This window comes from Hippopotamus amphibius, chromosome 2 (assembly GCF_030028045.1).
Source record: "Hippopotamus amphibius kiboko isolate mHipAmp2 chromosome 2, mHipAmp2.hap2, whole genome shotgun sequence".
NCBI classification, from domain to species: domain Eukaryota; kingdom Metazoa; phylum Chordata; class Mammalia; order Artiodactyla; family Hippopotamidae; genus Hippopotamus; species Hippopotamus amphibius.
Genome location: NC_080187.1, coordinates 230,487,093 through 230,507,226, shown reverse-complemented (window position 1 = coordinate 230,507,226; position 20,134 = coordinate 230,487,093). Strand labels below are relative to the sequence as shown.

At 41.3% G+C, this 20,134-nt stretch overlaps 1 protein-coding gene across 7 annotated transcripts in view; it reads left to right on the top strand.

Moving 5' to 3' along the window:
- Positions 1–19,120, top strand: part of DDHD1 (DDHD domain containing 1) — a 94,207-nt gene extending 75,087 nt beyond the window's left edge. For 3 of the 7 annotated variants that reach the window (XM_057723952.1, XM_057723949.1, XM_057723948.1), the window contains 6 exons: positions 1,332–1,481; positions 3,802–4,054; positions 5,066–5,257; positions 7,918–8,001; positions 13,361–15,732; positions 16,274–19,119. In XM_057723952.1, coding sequence (XP_057579935.1) covers positions 1,332–1,481; positions 3,802–4,054; positions 5,066–5,257; positions 7,918–8,001; positions 13,361–13,542 — 861 coding nt within the window. In that variant the 3' untranslated portion in view covers positions 13,543–15,732; positions 16,274–19,119. Of the gene's footprint in view, positions 1–1,331; positions 1,482–3,801; positions 4,055–5,065; positions 5,258–7,917; positions 10,817–13,360; positions 15,733–16,273 lie in introns of those variants that run through there. The other 4 variants (XM_057723953.1, XM_057723950.1, XM_057723954.1 and 1 more) reach the window with 3 other exon arrangements.
- Positions 19,121–20,134: the final 1,014 nt, after the last annotated feature.

Below are 20,134 nucleotides of genomic sequence, written 5' to 3'. Positions count from 1 at the left end.
CCTTGACTTACACACTGCTGCGTTATCCTGGTTCTCTCTCCTTTCCCCCCCATTGTAGTTTTACTTCCTTCACCTGCAAACGTTCCTCATAGTTCTGTCTAAAGCCATTTTATTCTATGTACTTTCTAACCAATCTTACCTATTCTCTCTGTTTTACAAGTCACTTCCATGGTGACACATAGAGTTGGATGATGACATATCCCATTCTATATCTCTTGTCCTAAATTCTCAGTTACCTGTTAGGTATGTCACAGATACCTCAAACTAGTTATGAACAAAAACATGATTTACTTAGAGTTTGCCGTTACAATTAATGGATTAATTATCTCCCCAGTCAGCCAGACCCAAATCTTATGAATTGCCTCTGGCTCCTTCTTTATCCCCACTTCCATTCATTCGGGTTGATTCCATCCTGATCTCTCAAATTTCCATTTCTGATGGGACAGCTCATCCTCCTGGGTTCAGATTATCTTTTGCCTAAGCACTTTCAATAGTTTTCTAACTTGTCTCCAATTACTAGCCTCTTAATTTTCCCGTTCGTTCACAGGCTACTACCAGATTTACTGACCTCCTAAAACGTGGGTCAAATCCTATTCTCTTTCACTACCTGTGAAATAAATTAAGCCCAACTCTCTTAGTCAAACAGTGAAGGTTCTGTACATTCTCATTCCAAGTTACATTTTACCCACACCCAATTTTCAACCGTAACGGATTATTTTTATCCTCTAAATTAAGCCAGGTTCTTTCCTCCCTCTGCTTTAGTTTATGTTATTCTATCAGTATGGAATATCCTTCCAGCCCCAGTATACCCCAGCCCCAACTTTGGAAATCCTTTTCATCTTTTATGGCCAGTGCAAATGCTTACTCCTCTGTAAAGCCCTCAGGGTTGGGATTAATTACTCCTTTGCCTACTCTCCTGTTGCACGCTTTCCCTCTATTATGCACTATTTTATTCTGCCTCCTCCACAAGAATGTAAACTCTGAGTGTATAGGCTCTGCCTTATTGGTCTTTACATGTTTCAGAATACCTAATATACTATTGCTTTACGCAAAATAATTGCTTAATAAATCTTCCTTCTCCTAGTCTCATTCTTCATTTTCTATTAGATTTAAAGATAATGAAATTGCTCCTGGATAGACGGTCTAGAATAATTAATGGTGGTTGTGTAGTTAACAAGTAATGCAGATTCCATCTAGACAAAGCTCATTTTAAAAGATACATGTTTGGAGATAATTTTATTATTTGTATTTTACCATATATTATGTTGTGCCCAAATTCTTTGAAAAACACGTCACCATTTTTAAAATTTAGGATGCCTTTATCATTGCAGGTTGAAAATTTCTTCTGTATGGGGTCCCCACTAGCAGTATTTTTGGCATTGCGTGGCATCCGCCCAGGAAACACCGGAAGTCAAGACCATATTTTGCCCAGAGAGATTTGTAACCGATTACTGAACATTTTTCATCCGACAGACCCAGTGGTGAGTTGCAAATGTGGGCCTCTATCTCTCAATATTAAATTTTTCCTGAGAGAATCTGTAAGAACTCTTACAAGGTACTGCTGAGTTTATGAGCAAGTGTTCATTTACAGACATCTCTCATTTTATCGCACTTTGCAGAGACTGCATTTTTTTTTACACACTGGAGGTTTGTGGCAACCTGCATTGAGTTTAAGTCTATTGGTGCCATTTTTCCAACAGCATTATTTTTCAGTGAAAGTGTGTATGTTGTTGTTTTAGATGTAACGCTGTGGCACATTTAATAGACTTGAATGTAGTGTAGACTTAACTTTCACATGCGTCGGGAAACTAAAACGCGTGTGGTTCACTTGGGACCAACCCTGCAGTACCTCCGAGATATGGCTTTATCTGTTACATGTGCATAAGTTCATATTTTTAAAATATTAGGATGAAAGCATAATATAGAAGTATTATCTTTAGACAATTAATCCAAAGGACAGGAGTCATCTGGACTTTCAAACCTTAACTAGTTGTAATGCCAATAATGTAGCAACCATAAATTTTAAAAACCCCACTTTTTAAATACTTTTTTCTCTAAAGCATGCTGCAACATTGAAATGTGTTAGGTAGATCCTCTTAGAAATGAAGATATTGAAATATTATGTATTAAACATGGAAAAGTGGAAGAATTTATCTTGGCTGGGTGGAATTATAACATTTTGGTTTTTCACATTCTCTGTTATGTTTTTACTGTAAATAAATTGTTTCATGTAAATACTGCAAGGGTCTGCATGCAGGTAAAGAGTTTAATGCCAAGTAAGATGTTCGCATGAGAGAAATTCTCCCGTAAATCAGATCCTCCTGGGCACAAGGTTAGATGTAACTAAATTTAAGACAAACTATTTTAAATAGCATTTATTCTCTGAAAAACAGCTTTATATGATTCTGTAAAGTCTTTTAAAAGATCTTTAGCTAGTACCAAATAAATATAACATTGATTAAACACTAGCATTTTAGAAAACTTCTCATATATTAAAGAATCAAAACGGCTATATTTAGGAAATTTCACTGAAATGGAATCTAGTATTAGATTCAAAAATCTACCTGTACAATCTTGTCTACCCAGTCACTTTTGTAACTATTTCTTATCTGATACAGATGATAATGTTTTACCTCATAGCGTTGTTAGGATGAAGTAAAAATGTGTGCAGAACACCTAGTTAGACCCTGAGTGTTTTGTTAATGTGCATTCGTGTTACTCACTCTCCTATAACTCGAAAGTGAACTTGAGATCGTAGGTGAACGCTGAACTTTCAGGATATAGCCTATACTTTGTACAGTCTTAAACTTCCTTATAGAGTTGGCCCTTGAACAACTCGGGGCTTGGGGTAGCAACCCTGTGCTCAGTCAAGAACTGGGTTGTCGTTTCCTAGTGGGCCCTCTGTGTCCACAGCCCGCGTCCACAGCTTCAACCACCTGCAGGTCCTGTAGCGCTGTAACGTGTATTTATGGGGAAAAACCCACGTATCAGTGGACCCACGCAGTTCAGACCTGTATTGTTCAAGGGTAACTGTATGATAAAGGAGGGTTCCAAACTCATTACTACAAATTATTTTTATTATTCATTTTATCATTCTGTGATTTTTTTTTAAAAAAGCTTATGTCAAAACTGTGCTAGGCAGTTTTTCCAACGTTATCTATTCTTCCCAGCATCCTTGTGAGGTAATAGGAAGTGTTATCTCCTTGATACAGCTCAGGAAACTGAAGTTCTGAGACCTTGTGACCTGGTGTCACATAGTTAATAAGTGACAGAGGCCAGAATATGAACTCGGGGAATTCTGATGCTAAGTCCATTGCCTTTTCTGCTATATCATCCCTGCTTCACTTTAGACAAGTGGTCTTATACCATCATCTAGTGTTTGTTACTGTATTAATCTTGAAAATAGGGTTTACTGAGAGCTTAGATGTTAAAAATTGACCTTACTTGCTGTGTTCCAGATTACTGTTTACTGCTTCAGTTTTGTTTGTGAGACTAATATAAATCTAATTGCTGGATGATGTCAGAACATAATAAAAGTGACTATTTCTCTGAAAAACTAATTAATGGGCACTCTTAGCCTAGACTAACTCTAATTTTTTTATAGTCTCATCATTAAGGATCTATAATTAGGCAAACTACATATTATTAACAGTGAAGAAATAGGAATGCATGTTAGGAATATCAGGTTTTTAAACATTCTCTAAGATCTGCTGAGCATACAATAAAAGAAGAATGAACAGTTTACTAAAATCCAAGCATTGTGCCTTAATGTTTTGTTTCTTTGAATTTTTTTTAATCAAGGCTTATAGATTAGAACCATTAATACTGAAACACTACAGCAACATTTCACCTGTCCAGATCCACTGGTATAATACTTCCAATCCTCTACCTTATGAGTATATGAAGCCAAGCTTTCTTCACCCAGCAAAAGAACCTACCTCAATTTCAGAGAATGAAGGCATTTCAACAATACCGAGCCCTGTGACTTCACCGGTCTTGTCCCGCCGACACTATGGGGAATCTATAACAAATATAGGCAAAGCAAGCATATTAGGTAATTTCTTTTCAGTATTCCTTATCAGTGAATTTAATTTACGCACTTTTATATAGGCATTAAGTTTTAGGTACCTGGAAATACTCTGTCTGTTACAAAACATCCAACAGGTAGCCCTCACGTTTAGAAGTGACTACCCTCTCTCTGTTCATATTTGAGGGCACAAGCCCTGCAGTTCTCTAATTAGACCAGGTCCTGTATTAAGGAATATGAGATAGCTGGATGCGCAGGAGAAGATCGGGGATTCAGGTCACTCCTTTTAATCTTGGCCCTGTCACTGACTGTGAGATCTTGGGAAGTCACGTAGTTCTTAATGCTGTGCTTCCTCACCCGTGAAATGAGGGATGCTTGAGTACTGAGGGTGCCCCTGCCAACCAGTTCTCTGATCCATGTCCTAAAAGTCTCTCAAACTGTGTCCTTCCTGAGGCCAACAAGGAGATTTAATTTCTCTGAATGATCTCCAGCGCCAGCCACAATGTTTGCTGTAGCACCGGAGCTCAATTAGGTACCACTTTAATCTGTCCATTGCCTTTGGTTACAAGTTGCCTTAATAGAAAATGCCGCAAGGTGGCACTGTAAACAGGCTTTATCTGCTGGACTCACTGGTATTTGACTTCGTGTCCAGATTGTTAATTTGTAGCTTTCTATAACTTATCCTCTGCAGGGGCAAGCATGCCAGTAGTGAATATATGCCCACGTGAATGGCATGGTTCTTTTATTAACATCTTTAATCTTGTGAAATACTTTGAAAAGCAACAATCACTTGAATAAAGTAGAATCTTTATTCCTTCATAAGCTCTATTCCTGGAGTTTGTACAACTCTCATTCTATTCAACACCAGTTTTATTTAGAAACCTACAACATAGATTGTAATTTTCTTATGTCCCCACCCTGGAAAAACACGACTGGGGTTTAGTGCCTCCGCCAGCTGGCTGTAGTTGTGGGTGGCGCTCTTTAGCCTGGTGTGTGGTGTGATGCAACAGAATAACTGCCCTGTTTCGTGAAATGCAGGGGCTGCGAGCATTGGAAAGGGACTTGGAGGAATGTTGTTCTCAAGATTTGGACGTTCTTCTGCATCACAGCCATCTGAGACATCAAGGGACTCCATCGAAGACGAGAAGAAGCCCGTTGCTTCTCCTCCCATGACCACCGTGGCAACACAGACCCTTCCACATAGCAGTTCTGGCTTTCTTGACTCTGCATGTTAGTTCATACTGTTCTTTCCAAGTTTATACCTTGTCTTTTTAAAACTTGAGGAGGACAGAGAAGATTAAGATAGTAACACTAGCAGTCAACTCTGTAATCTAAAGCAGGCCTTAGCTTTTCAAGAAAAAATGCTTTTCCTCTACTTACATTTTTAGGAATAATCCTCAGATAAATGCAGTTTTACTCTCTGCATTGGTGAATTAAGTTAAGAGCATTAAGAATCAGGGCCCTGATTTTTATAAAGTAGTTTGTTTTTTCAAGACAGTCCTCTCAGCCTTAAAAATTTATGTAATTGCTTCAAACCTGTGCTGTATCCACTCTTGATACTTTTTGAAAACTGCTATGCCAACGCCACCCTGGTGCCAATCCTACAGTTCCCTTCCTCCAACCCAATTATAAACCTTCAGAGCGTTAATTGTGCTGGATCCACCGTACGGCTTCCAGTCCTGTCCCAGCTACCTTGTGTAAAATAGACACTCAAGAAATGAGTGAGTGGAAGGATAATTATACTGGACTTAGCATGAAAATGGAGCTTTATTTAATTTTTTCCAGTGGATTTATAAGGTCTAAAATCCTGAATAGTTGTGAAACACTAATACACTTTGTATATATTTATTTCCAAGGATCAAAACTTGAACCTTATTTTTAAATGTCCAGTAAAATAAGACTAATAAGTCAAGTGCTAGTTTTACACTGACTTACATAAGGAAATGTAGATTCTGAAACTAGGTACTTCCTTTCTGTAACTATAGCAAGAAAATTTTATTTTCTTTCTCTAAAAATCTTTAAATATTTCATTTCAGATACTTAGAGCCTTGTTTTCTTACTGTGTCTGCCGCTTTGAATTTTAAAATAAGTATTCATTGCCATTCATAAAATTTACTTAAAAAGGAAGTTTAGATGTGACAGTCCTAGAGGTTGGATCTTTCTCCACAGTCAGTTCCACTCCACGATGAATTATCCTAGCCATTCCTGAGTTGAACATTCCTGTTTGGGCCCATTCCATTTTTTTAACTTAATTCTAGCTCTGTCAGACTCTGAGTACTAAAAAAATTTTATAATTGCAAGCCTTTTGAACACTGCCTAGAAAATCCGTTTTATTGCATTGGCCAAAAAGTTAGTTCGAGCTTTTCCAGCCCATCTTATGGAAAAACCCGAATGAAATTTTTGGCCAACCCAATAGATTTTGCTATTTGTGCAAAATTCAGTTTCTTTTTTATGAGTACCTATACTATTGCTTACTTAAACTCTCACTTCTGCTTAATAGTAGAAATGAGATTGAAAATACAAAATTCTGTTGTAACATGCAGATGTCAAAAGAAAACTCTAAATTTATGGGGAAAAATAACTTCAAAGAATCTTGTAAAATGACAGGTAAAAAAGTCACAATTCCTTGTAATGTTAATGCACAGCAATGATGCCAGTAAACCTTAGGGTGAGCGAGGGAACAAGAAGAGCAGGGTAGAATTTGAGCCCCAGAGAAGGGGTGGGGAAGACATACAGAGAGAAGTCAATAGGATCTGAGGGAAAAAAAACTCTCTTTTAGTTTCTCTACTATTTAACATAGAAATTTCAAAAAGGTAATAAAAAAACTATTTCTTTGAGTACACGTGAGTAGAGATGCTTAGTGTACTGCATTATTATATTTTAGTATCTTAACAAAATACATTTTGTGTCATCCTTGCATATAAATTCTTTGTTGGTTCTAACGGTAAATTGCTTGCCAGCTGTAGACTCAACTAACTGTGAGCAAATCATGGTTTCATAGTTTCATGTATTCATCTTTAGATATAGATTTTAAAAGTCCAACTTTTAAAATTGGACTTCTACTACAGTAGAATTATGCCTTTTACATCAACTCCCCAGGATTCTCCTTACTAATTCTTGGACTTGCTTCAGTAATATACTCTTCCATGTAATCCTGATTTGGACAAATTTCTTAAGTCATAATTGCTATTTTGGCTATATCTTGCAAATCATAAAACTTTTCTTCCTTAGATCTTCTTTCTGGAATTTGGTCACTGTGATTAGGTGATCCTGGCTTCCTTTCTTCCTTCCCTCCTTCCCTTCCTTCCTTTCTGCTCACATCGATTGCCTCAGTTCTTCTCAATAACCCTCATTCTGAAGCTGCCAACTTTGATTCTCTTGCTTTTCGAGGGTAAGACGGACACAGACTGAACTCATGGTCAATCAGGGTCTCTCTCTGAAGATTTAGTGCCGTCCATTGAAACCATCTTATTGACATCAAGCTGCAGCATCTTTTATAGCTGCTCTTCGTTTCTTTTGAGAAGTATAGGCTTATTATTTCAGTGGTTTTACTGTTTCATTTCTTGTACACCCCTGTGTTAGTAACGTATCATGAAAGGAATCTGTGTCTTTTAGCGTTGTTTTGCCCCTAGGTTAGAGCTTAAATGAACTATAAATTGGGGGGATATCTGGGTGTTAATAGATTATGACATTATATTTCAAAGTTAATTATGCTTACATTTTCCATGAAAGAGCTCTTCACAAAAACCAAAGTGTGTATTTCTTTATGTATGCCAGGTTTAATCAGCTTATTTGGGAGTGTTGTTCTAACTTTTGGCCACTGCGTCAATGAAGGCCATTTGTAACCATCAGCCAACACTTTACAGCATCTTGTGTTTTTTTTTTCACAGATTTCAGACTTCAAGAATCGTTCTTTAATCTCCCACAACTTCTTTTTCCGGAAAATGTAATGCAGAATAAAGATAATACCCTCGGTATGGTATATGTCAGGAAGAGCATTCAGAACAGTATGATCTACTTAGATTTCTTTTGCTCATTGAAAAGTTGAACCATTTCTTCTATGAGATCAGCTTGAATGTACCTTTAATAGACTACTTTATATGTATTCTCTTCCTGTATTTTCTAATCTTAAATGGTAGTGGTCCTGAAACCCGAGTGTTGATTAGACACTTAATGTGCTAAAATATATGATGCTCCTACTTGCTTCTACAAAGAAGGAACCTTTTAGAGAGGGGAGAAAAGTATTAGGCCATTTTCTTTCTCCTCTTTTGCCCTACAGCCTTCAAAGAGGTTCACTATTCTTTTCATGTAACATACTTAAATATAAAAGGATTTCATAGTATAAAGAGTTTAATTATTCCTGGTTATTTCAGATATTAATAACACTGCCCCTAGGGCTGTTGGTATGCCATAACTAATATCTGATTTCAACACAAATATTTAGTGTTCTTTAGAGGTGTAGGTTCACTTTGAAAAAATTATTATTATTGGATGCAAGAGATATTTTCCTTCTCTTAATTTTCAGCAGATTCAAAATGTGTCAGTAAAGATTAATCTTAGCAGTTTAAACTACTTTTATCATTAACTTCTCATTCCTTTTTTTATAGCTTCTTTCTCTTTTCTTTTTTTTAAATATTGGATTTTATCTTTAACAAAAAAATCAGTTATAGGGTTTTCCTTGGATTTTTAACCATATCTAATTTTATAATTTCTGTATTTATAATTGCTAATTTTCATGCATTTATTCTATTTTCAAAAAAAAAAAATATCTCACTTGATATAGAGTCCAAAACAGTGTCTCGGCTGTTTCAAGCTGGTTTGGGGGTGTGGCTCTGTAACAGTGGTTTGTGTTGATCCAGCTCAGTGACATCCCCTCAAGAAATGATGTCATCTAAGTGTTTCCCTCTGGCCCCTGCTCGTGTAGTAGTCACTTCCGTGAAGAAATACTTGATGTGTGCTTTTTGCATATTTAGTTGGAGAAAGGAAGATTAATCCACTCATATATTTGTCCTACATTCAAGTAGTCCCTTTTATCCACTACCTTAAAACCATCCCAGCTACCTAAACGATTAGACCACTCATTGTAACTACACCACACTGATTCAGATGGTAGTATGTATATGTGGGTTCTGTTTTCTCCTGTTTTTATTCATTTAACAGTTTTACCCTGAGCCAAGTAGGTAGTCAGTAGAAAAAATACCAAGATGAAACCAATTTCAGTGGTGCCCATAAAGATTTTAAATGCTGGTGTGGAAATTAAGTATTTTTAGAGGCACATATCCTAGCAGGGAAGGTAGGTAACTGCAGAAATAATTGCATGGTAGAATGTGGTGCCACACAGCAGGGATCAGGCAGAGGCCTCCGTCAGTTGTGAGGAACGAGAAGATGCTTTCGCCTGGAGAAATCAGAAGAGGCTTTGTGGAAGTAGGATTTGCACACGCAGAGGTGAAGAGAATCTGCGGAGAGAAGAAGCAGCGTGCGTGGAAGCACAGAGGTGGGAAGCGCAGGGCGTGTAGAGAACCAGGAGCCGGCGTCGAGAAGCACCCAGCGTGAGTGGAAGGGCGTCGTTCTGAGTGTGATTAGGCATGCTCCTCCAGCCGGATGGTCGCGCATCCGGGAACTCTGGCCATCTCCAGGAGTTTCTTTACATTCAGGCCACGAGCCTGTATTTACCCAAATAGTCCATCTGTTGCCAAATGTTAGGCACCTGAATGTCTTTCAGGGTATATTCGTTTTGGGAAATTTGGGGGTCAGAAATGACAGCTGATGATAAAACTCATTATGGAGTTGTTTTTTTCAAATAAAGGATGGTTAGGGAATATTCTTAAATATGTTTGGAGCTATAAGTCACAAAATGCAAATACTCCTTTGACGTCAAACACCTCACCCCATGAAGTATATAGTCGCTCTGAGGCAGCACAGAAATAAGAAAACATAGTTTATCAACAAGAACTCTGAGCATAATCTTTCTTAGTGCAAATAAATCTTTCACCAGTCATTTAGAAATCCATTTTCCTTTACCTAGTACTTTAAGTGATTGTCTTGGTATCTACCTGGAGCAAAAATCATGCAATTGTGACCCTAATTGTTATGTACAAATAAGATAACTTTTAAGCTTCTTTAAGTTTTTGAAAATTTCTCCCCAGGGAAGTTAAGACACTCCCATTAGGACTTCTTAGGTGGCACAGTGGGTAAGAATCCGCCTGCCAGTGCAGGGGACACAGGTTCGATCCCTGCCCCAGGAAGATCCCACGTGCCACGGAGCAGCTAAGCCCTGTGCCACAACTATTGAGCCTGTGCTCTAGAGCCCATGAGCCACAACTATTGAGCCCATGTGCCACAACTACTGAAGCCCACGTGCCTAGAACCCGTGCTCTGCAACAAGAGAGGCCAGCACAATGAGAAGCCCACGCACCACAAGGAAGAGTAACCCCTGCTCACCGCAACTAGAGAAAGCCCGCATGCAGCAACGAAGACGCAACACAGCCAATAAAATTAATTAATTAATTAATTTTAAAAAAACCACTCCCATTAAATAGAAGAAACCTGTCTAGTTAGTACACATTATAATGCTAAGATGGTTACTTTCTATTCATATATTTTACTTTTTAGCACCATGTGCATGTTGACAGGTCCTGTGCACAAAAGAATTCTCTGCTGGAAGCACAGTGCTGGGACCCTCTGCCTTCACACTGTGTGGATTGCAGACGTGCTTTGGAGAATAAGGAGGCAGATGTGCCCATACACATGACTCCCCTAAAAAGAACATAATCTGTGTTTTAAAACAGTGTAAGCAAATTGTTGATAATTGTTAAAAGCCAACAACCATTTTTTTCATTTTTATGTCTCTTCAGCTGTTCAGGAATCTCATTCTTTTTTTGTAGATAGAGGAATTTTACTCTCAAGAGTAAAGGCACTCAAGAGAGAGGACAAAGTGATGATTTTATGTTCTCGTTTATTTTTGACCTAAGTCAGTGAGAGAAACTAGAAAAAAACTAACCGTATGGTCCGCCGCTTCTTGATATGGTAATAATGCGAAAGTGGGTCCGAGGCGGCTCCGTGCGTTTTCGGGCCAACTTTGGCCAAGAGCACGTCTCACAGCACGTGCATTGATAGAATGGTGCTGCTAGGTAGTAGCCTCACTCCCCTGGGAATTCTGTGATCTACATAAAGGGAGAAGATGAGACATAGGCTCTCTTCCATCCATCCATCTTCCTGCAGCAGCGACACGAATGTGAGGTCAGCTGCCATGGCAGCCAGACTGCCTGGGGTAAACCTTTTAACAAAATTGAGAGACTGAAATAGGTTCATCAGGTACAAAGCAGCTACCTAACTCCCATTTTGATGGGGACAGCCTACAGATAAACAGAAAGGGATAGGAAGGGCCAGTCTAGTTAATGACACTTATTAAAGATCCTCTAGGTGATAGGAGGTACAAGGACATATAATGGGGCAGTGAATTTATCATTTGAGTTTACAGTATGTGAAAGGCAGTGTTTGCAGTAATAGCATATTAAGAATAAATTTCAGGAACATAAAATCAAAGTGGAGCTAAATAGCATCACTTACAACAGGGAAACTCTCCCTTTCTTTGACTTTAAAACAATTCAACCTAAGACTTGCACTAAGAAGACATTCTACAGTGGCATTCAAAAGTAAATTCTTAGAAATAACTTGGTGTGGGCTTCTCCAATTTTAATGCGTATGTTTGCCATCTCTTCTGTTTTTCCTCTTATTTCTCCTTTTTTTCTTTATAACTAATTTCACCTTGACTCCTCTTCATCGTGCTTGAGAATTTGTTTCTTTTCATCTTCCTGTCCGTTGTGCCAGAATGTACCTACAAATGTAATACAAATGTCCCATGGAATACAAAAGATAAAAAATTAAGACATTACTATCTCCCAGTTCTACATTTGGATTTCAGCTATTTCTGACTTGTGGATTAGCTTATCATAATTTAAATGAGAAAAATAGTTAAAAACTTCATAAAAACTCTATGTCGATATATTTCATAGTGTTTTATAACCTAACTGGCTATTTATTGCTGTTTAAGTGTAAACCTTATCTAAATGTGTATAGATATAGATCTTTGGATGTTCTTTGTCAGAAAGCACAATTGAATAGAAAAATAACAACTGTAAATGCGTTTTTAAATCACCAAATGAATTGTCACAAAATACCTGTTTAAAATAAGCATTAGCTACATATTTATGTGAAATCATTCTCTCAAATGATGTGATTTCCTATATGCGATTACCAAATTTCCAGGGTAGCGCGACACCTAACTTTTTCTCCAGCCTCCTGTTTACTTTTCACCGTTGCTGTTACTCTGAACAAAGAGCAGACTTTGAGCGTCTAAATAGTAGTGATTTGTGTGCTTTTATTTTTAAGACAGACCCTTCAGAATACTGGGTGGCTCATTGACAGTTTTAAAGGAGTTCCTGAGGATCAAATTACTGTTTTTCTAAGTGTTTTACCTCTAAGGATCTGTTAGATGAACAGATCACAATCTTATAGCCTTGATTTGATAAGGTGGTTTTTCTCTAACATGTATTGCAGGGACTTTCTGTGCGTTTTAGAAGACGTGATTGAATTCACTGAATTGTTTGAAGACAGCACTGTTATAAAATGAAATCCTTCCTTTCAAGGATTACCGTTGTTCCTCCCAGTTTCACTTTCCTGGCCTCCTAGTGGATTCTTTTATTGAAAAACATTTAATGAGCAAGTGCGTGTCCCCGGTGCATGTTAGGCGCTGCGGACAGCGTAGAGACTAGGGTGTGTTGCGGCTGCCTTTGAGGAACTCAGCCAAGCGGGGAGGAAGGCATTGTAGGACCATAGCAGATGTTACCTTCCAGCGTGGCTCCCTGAGCCCGTTGATGTAAAGGGCCTCCCCAGCGAAGAAGCCTTTGAGTGCCGTGCTGCGCTCTACAGCTTACATGTAAGCCCGGCCCGTCGTTCTGCAGGAAGGCTGTTCGCCTTATTTTATAGATTAGGCACAAGGATTAAATGGGAAAGCCAGGATTTAAGCCCAGTTTCTTTATTCCAAATATACTATACGCTACCAAGTGAGGTTTTTGTTTTCTTGCTTTGTTATTCCGTATTGACCCGAGCGTACAAAGGAAAGGGTTCACCAGATAGAATCCTGAGCTGCTGAGGCTCTTCAGTGCTTTTCCCTGTAGGAGTAGAGTGGAAGGGCACTTTTTAGAAAATCGTAATAATGATTAGGAGAGTCAGTTCCACTCGTAAATTTTTATTCTCAACTCTAGTTAAAGTCTATATAGAACCAATCTTATTGTACTACTTATTCATTTATTTGACTTCTTTTCTTTTTAGTGGAGTTGGAGCACAGAATTGACTTTGAACTCAGAGAAGGCCTTGTGGAGAGCCGCTATTGGTCCGCAGTCACGTCGCACACGGCCTACTGGTCCTCCCTGGATGTCGCCCTCTTTCTTTTAACCTTCATGTACAAACAGGAGCACGATGATAACGCAAAACCCAATTTAGATCCATTCTGAACTCTTGAAGGACATTAATGGCCCCAGACTGATTTTTTTCTGTTAAAATGTGTGTCAAGATACAGAAGTTTCAGGTTTAAGTATGTTTCAGTTTTGTTTAGGGCAAGAAATATTTGAGTTTGAAAGCACTTTATTTAAAAAAAGCAAGTGTTCAGTCCAAAAGAAGTTACTTATCGTTTTCGTCATTTTAATTGTGAGTCTGACAGAACCCCCTGCAGAGAAGCAGGCAAGACCTGGACGTGAGGAAGACTTGGGTGGACTGCGAGATCGCACATCACAGCCTAGTTTCTCCCAAATATAAAGGCATATGAATGGGTTGACTCTAATGCATTAACCAAAATATATCATAAACCCAACATGACCAAGGTCCAGGGGATTCTGTGTGATCTTTACAACAAGGTGGTATCATTGTTTCAGATTTCTATGGAAGTTTCCATGTGCACAAGTTTTTTGAAACGAGTATAACAGATCTAAAATGTTTTAAATTTAACTTGTTTAGAAATTCTAAACAAATGCTAAAAAAGAAACAACATTTGAACTACTATATAGTTTATTACCTCTGACTAACTGCTTTATGTCAATGTGTGAAACATTACTTTTTTTAATGTTTCCTTTGAACAACTTAAGAACCACATTTATTTTTTTCAGTGTTAAGACCCTTTTTTCTCAGAACTCCATCTTTGTACTCTTCAGATGAATATATAGACACTGTGGCATACTTTCAGTTTTTTTTTTTTTTCATTAAAAACTTGTCGTTTTGCACAAATAACACTAGTTCAATTATTTTGAAAAAAGTGACCTTTTTATTATGTCCCATGAACCTCACAGAAAGCTAAAATTTTCTAAACTTGACACAGCCTACTCCATAATAGGTACATTTCCTTAACTCTGCTGAAACGTTGGTAACCTTTGGAGTAGGACGTATGGCAACTATTTTAAGTACATAAGCATCTGTGTGCCAGGCAGTCCACACACACAAAGGGGTGGAGTGTGGAAGGAGTCGTGATTGAGACACGGACAGAGCAGCTCGGGGTTCTGAGGCACTGGAAGAGTTTCCTCAGCTGTCATTTTTTCCACAGTGCTTTTCATCTGAGGAGCTCAAAGTCCTCTGCAGTGTGCTAGTCTATGTGGCGGCTCCTTGAGGTAAGTAAATGAGTTATTCTCGTGTCACGTAGTCATACACGAAGGCACCCACGCGTTGAACGTGCCTTGAATGAGACGGTAGAGCAGACCCGGCGCGCTCAGACGGCAGACAGGCCGTGCTGCCTGGGGACGTCCACGCGACCTCTTCTTTGGCAAACAGGAGTGACAGAAGTCGCAGGTCGCTTTGGAGACAGGCCTGTGCGGCCCGCGCGTCACCCGCCTGGGCGCACGCACGCCGCGGGCCTTGCCGAGGGGCTCCGCTTCCCGGGACGGCGGCCTGGGAGCCGCGCCGCCCGGCCCTGCGCGGGGAGCCGCCGGCGTCTGCGGCTGGCTGGTCCGCCGCTGTTGCCCAGCGCTCGGTCCTCTGTGTGGGCCTTGCCCTGGGTTTGCACGACGGAAGGCGCTGCCTGTGGGCGCTGCGAGAGCGGGCCCGAGGCTGCACGCGCAGGCCCGCGAGGCCCTAGGAAAGTGGCCGTACGGCGCCTTACGTGCATCTCAGCACAGCGGAGGCGCAAGAGTCCTGTGGACTCGGGTCATCATCCTGCCCTGTTTGTTTTGTAGGTCTGCTTAGTTCTCAGGAGAATTAAACTCCTGGCCCCTGTGACTGCCGTTAAAGGTGCGTGAGCATGCGGGTGGTGTGAGGCTTTGTGCTTGCTTGCTTGAGGCTGGTTTTCCCGCGTTGCGGCATGCGGGCTCCAGAGCATGCGGGCTCAGCAGTTGCGGCACGCGGGCTCAGCAGTTGCGGCGCGCGGGCGGGGACCCAGGCCCCCTAGGCTGGCAGCTCGGAGTCTTAACCCCTGGGCCGCCAGGGACGTCCCAGGGAACTCGTTCTTAAGCACTAGCATGTGAAGAGCCCCTTTCACCTGAGAGGAGTGAAGACCTATCGCATCTTTTCATGTGATATTGAGTAAAAAGAGAAGTATGTTCCCAGAGCTGCAGGAATATATCTGCTTCCCTCTTTTCATGTTGAGGAAAAAAATCCAATTTAACCGCGTGGAACTTACTTGAATTCTTGAAAAGAGCAACGTTCAAAACCCCGTTTTCAAGGTGAGGTGTTCGGTGTTACTGGGTGGGTGTGGATTTCCAGTTCGTCTCATCCGTAGAGATGGCAGCTTTGATTTCACAGTGCTCTTCTTGTTTCCATGTCTCTGCATGTTATCACCGAATGTACGTGTATATACTCAAGTAATATACAGAGTATGTGTGATTCTAGCTTGATTTAGAAGCTAAGTCAGTTACTGAGTACCATTTTGCAACTTTATTCCAGCAAGTACTAAATTGGCCAAAAAGTTCTGTTTTTCATACCATTAAAATTTTATTCTCTATTTTGTGTACCTGCTGTGATGTTTCTTCTGAGTACTCGTCCGATTGTTCAAACAATTTTAATCCAGTTAGGTCCCCAGGAATTATTTAAAGTTAGAATACAGAGAATGTTTTGTTAGTTCATAACTTTATTTTCAACAGTGATTATACTTGCATTATAATCCATTGTTACAGTGTATTAGAACATATTACAGAATGTACTCAGTTTCAACTAATTTATATTGAAGCAAGCTTGGGAATCTTATGTTTTACTTCTGTTAAATAGCATCCGTCAGCCTTGGGAACTTCTCACACTGCACGTGTTCCGTAGAAGCCCTCAGACAGCGACACGTGAACATTCACCTCACTCTCGTTTTCTCTCCGTTGTTTCCTCGTTGGGGCTGAAGCATTCTGGTCCCATCCTGGCTTTGCCTTCCCCCAAGGAGTGGACGCAGGAAAAGAAAGCATCGGCAGTGTGTCATGGCCAAGTCCACAGCTCCTTCCGGTGATGAGGCTTGAGCCCCTTCAGGGGGAAGGACCATCCCCAGAGAGCTCGCTGTAAGGCCCACAGGAGAGGGAAAATAATTGAGTTGCTTTCTGATTAATTCGGGTGGTTAATGTTTCTGTCTTCTCAGCTGTAATGAGTAAGGCATTTGGACAATTGGGAAAACTAATTTGAGTGCATGTCTTACAATTGTTTGAATAATCTGTTAGCATGGAAATGGGGCTAAAGGAGATATGTGATATTAAAGAAGGGCCAAGGCAGGATGTAGCAGTCATTCACTGGAGAAAGAACTAGAACTTGACCGGACAGGCTGAGTGTTGGGTAGGTAACGTCTGTGGTTACTCTCAAGTGTCTCTCATCCAGGTTCTGCTGTCATCCCTGTGCCTCAAGCCTCTGCCAGGAGTCGGATGGTCCTCTGGCTGAATCTGAAAACACATGCATTAAATATTTTTATGGTTAGGAATGGACCAATACATGTAGTTCCCTGATGTTTTATAGTAACTTACCTATGTAGAAAACCTTTTGCTGTATCCGCAGCAGATGTGGCAGGAAGCAGCCTCACTTAACTCTTAACTCAATGTTACTTCTCGGATGGGTCTAGGAAGCCTGCAGCCCACGCTGCCTCCTCTTACATTCGTCAAGGGGAAAGGATGTTGCCAAGGAAATATCTGTACTATTGAGCTTGGAGCCGTGTACAGAATGGCAGGATATAAAGTTTCATCTCACAGGTCTCAGTGCTGGCATGATAACAGCCTGGCTTACTTGCATCCTGTTTTAGTCTTCATTGGATGTTTGCAATAACTCAGGATCCTAAAATTTCAGGGTTCCTACAGATTTTAGAGGTCGTCTAGTCCAACTCGGTTTTAGTGTCTTGTGAGCGCTGAAACAGCATAAAGGTCATGAAAAGTGAAGTGAGGGGCGGCCCGTTAGGTTCAGCCCAGAGACTTTGAAAGACTGAATACTCGGCAGTAGAGGAGGGAGGTTGGTGGTGTCTCTGCAGAATAATGTCGTTGACCATAGGAGAGTTCTAACACCCGGAGGGCTGCGGAGATGGTCACTTTCCAAAGCATGTTCTGCAGACTGTAATAGATGTCGGTTCAGAAAATAAGTTTGGGAAATGCCAAATTTAGAAGATTCCTTTACAGCAGGACTTGAGCCTTTGATGCATTATATGTAGTGTGAACCTGTCTGGTGCTGTGGGGTGGAGGAAGGGGAGTTTTTCCAAACTTATTTAACCATAACTGTATTTATATGAATATACTTAGAGAAATGCTATCACATTTAATTCCTGTATTTTACAGAGATGTATCGTTTTGTTTGACAAGTGACCACTCCCACCCCATAAGATCATATGGCCAGCCAATGACAGAGTCAGAATTAGGCCTAATAGGTAAGGAGCTCCTAAAAGGCAGGAACTCCCTCAGCGGCGGGGGCAGGGTGGGGGGGGGGGGTGGGCTCGGAGGTCTCTTCCCCATCCCCTCCCCCAGCCCTCTAGCTGCAACCTGGTGCTTTAGGAGCTGCAAGCTCTCAGCCAATGGCTCTAGGCTTGATTTCCCCAGCTGGTCTCCTTTGTTCCCAGGCTCTCCTGAAAGAGAGCCCTGCAGGGTCTGGATAGACTTCCTCAGATTCAAAATATCCAGGGAAAAGAAAAGCAAAAGAGGAAATTTCTTGGCGGTCTAGTGGTTAGGAGTCCATGCTTTCATTGCCGGGTGGCACAACCAGAAAATGAAAATAAGCAAAAGATTGAAAAATCAAATAAAAAACTAAAATACCCAGTAAACATTGTATTAGTTTTCCATTCTGGTGACAGATGCAAACTTGGTAGGGAAACAAGCTGCACAGTGTTCGTGCTTCATATTCCTTTTGTTTCCTTCCCATACTGTTCATATGTTGACCTTTTATCAATTCTTGACAAGCAGAGCCCTTCTAAAACTGTTCCAACATAGGTTAACTAACAAAAATTTTAAAATTCCAGTACTGTGCTTTGTGGAGAATATGAGAAGAGTTTTTGGTGTGTGTGTGTTTTCCCCAAAAATAGTCTCTTGGCAGGTGGTTAGCGCGAACTTTTCCTCCGCCTTTGTCTCTGGGGACGCGGGGGGAGTGCACTCAGTATTGTCTGTCACCTTCTGGTTTTTCATTTATGTGTCACAGGGTGCAACTTGCTTCCTTCCCACGGTGCGCTGGCCAGGCGATGTCGGGAAGCTGCTCTTTAGGGAGGTTAAATCTGGTCTTCTGTGTTCTGTGGGAGTAGGATGAAAAACAAGTGTGTTAATACTTGACCTTTAACGCCTTCTCCTGGAAGACACCGAATATCCGTGAGCATCCTTCACACCTTCCCTTGGCAGCACCACACTCACTACCAGCTCCGCCCGACCTCTGAGAATACTTGATGCCCCGTGGGCTTGGTGATAGAAACGTGTGACCATTCTGTGGGCCTAAGGCTGTCCCGATACATCCAAACTCTGCCAGTAAAAGTCCGGGGAGTTTTTTGTGTGTCTCGCTCCTGGGTCCAGCTCTCCGGCAGCTGGCACTGCGACTCCCGCGACCCTTCTGTTGTTGCCTTTCTTGCGGCGTCTGGGACCTCTTCTTGTGTTCACCCTTCCTCGTGCTGTCAGTGACCGCAGTGACAGCTCACACGAGGTGGCCTTTCCTTTCCTCTCCTCTGTTGCCTCTCATGGTCAGTAGTCAAGGCAGGTTAGTTTTCTCAGAATGTTCAGTTTCACTGAAGCATTATTCCTGTTTGATCTGTGCGGTGATCCGTTCGGATGGCAGAAAACACATAACTTTCGTTTTAGAGCTGTCCAGTTTTTATTTTTCTCGTCTGGAACTAGTGCATGCACCTTTACGAATTCCAGGGAGGTGAGAGGTACGTGCGGTTCTCTCCTGGATCACACTGTTTCTCTAGCTGGACTGTCCACTCGTCGTCTCCTTCACCAAGCGCAAGCCATCGTGTCCTCTGGTAAACCACCTCAGAGAGCGTCCTCGGGGACGTAGTCCCCCGACCTTTGTTTACGGTAATCCAAAAAGTTCACGACGAGTGAACGTATTGAAGTCCACCTCTTGGTGAGCAAAGGCCACTCCACCACCTCCTCCTGGGAGGGTTGGCGGCCACTGTGGCACGCGGGCTCCCTCAGACGCGAGCGGAGAAGGGCACGTTCTGATCCTGTAGAGTAAAACCCAGCCGGAGCTTCAGGCCGGGCTCAGGAGATGCGCATAGTTCCCGCGTTCAGGCCAAGCTGATGTGTGATGACTGGTAGGAAATTACTCCAAGAAGCCACTCCACTTCCCATTCCCTCACCCTTTGGTTGGTGCCAGGCTGACTGAAAAGTAGGATTTCAGGTGTATTTTGTAAGAATCCAGGAATTTCAGTTCAAGAAAAAAGGAATTCCCTCAAGTGGTGCTGACTTTAGATTGGGGAATAAACAGCCAGGATGTAGGGACGACACACAGAATTGAGATGGGACGGTGTATGAACTGGAGAAGGAAGGCGGACGTGGGGAAGGGAAGAGCCTCGGTGCCTGGCCGTGGTAGTCTGACAGCGCAGACCTTCATTTCAGGGGTGGGGGGAGGGGTCCGGGCTGAAGCCCTTTGGTGGCCCATCCATCAGTGGGGGTCCCGGACCCTAGCCCACCTGCCTCTCCC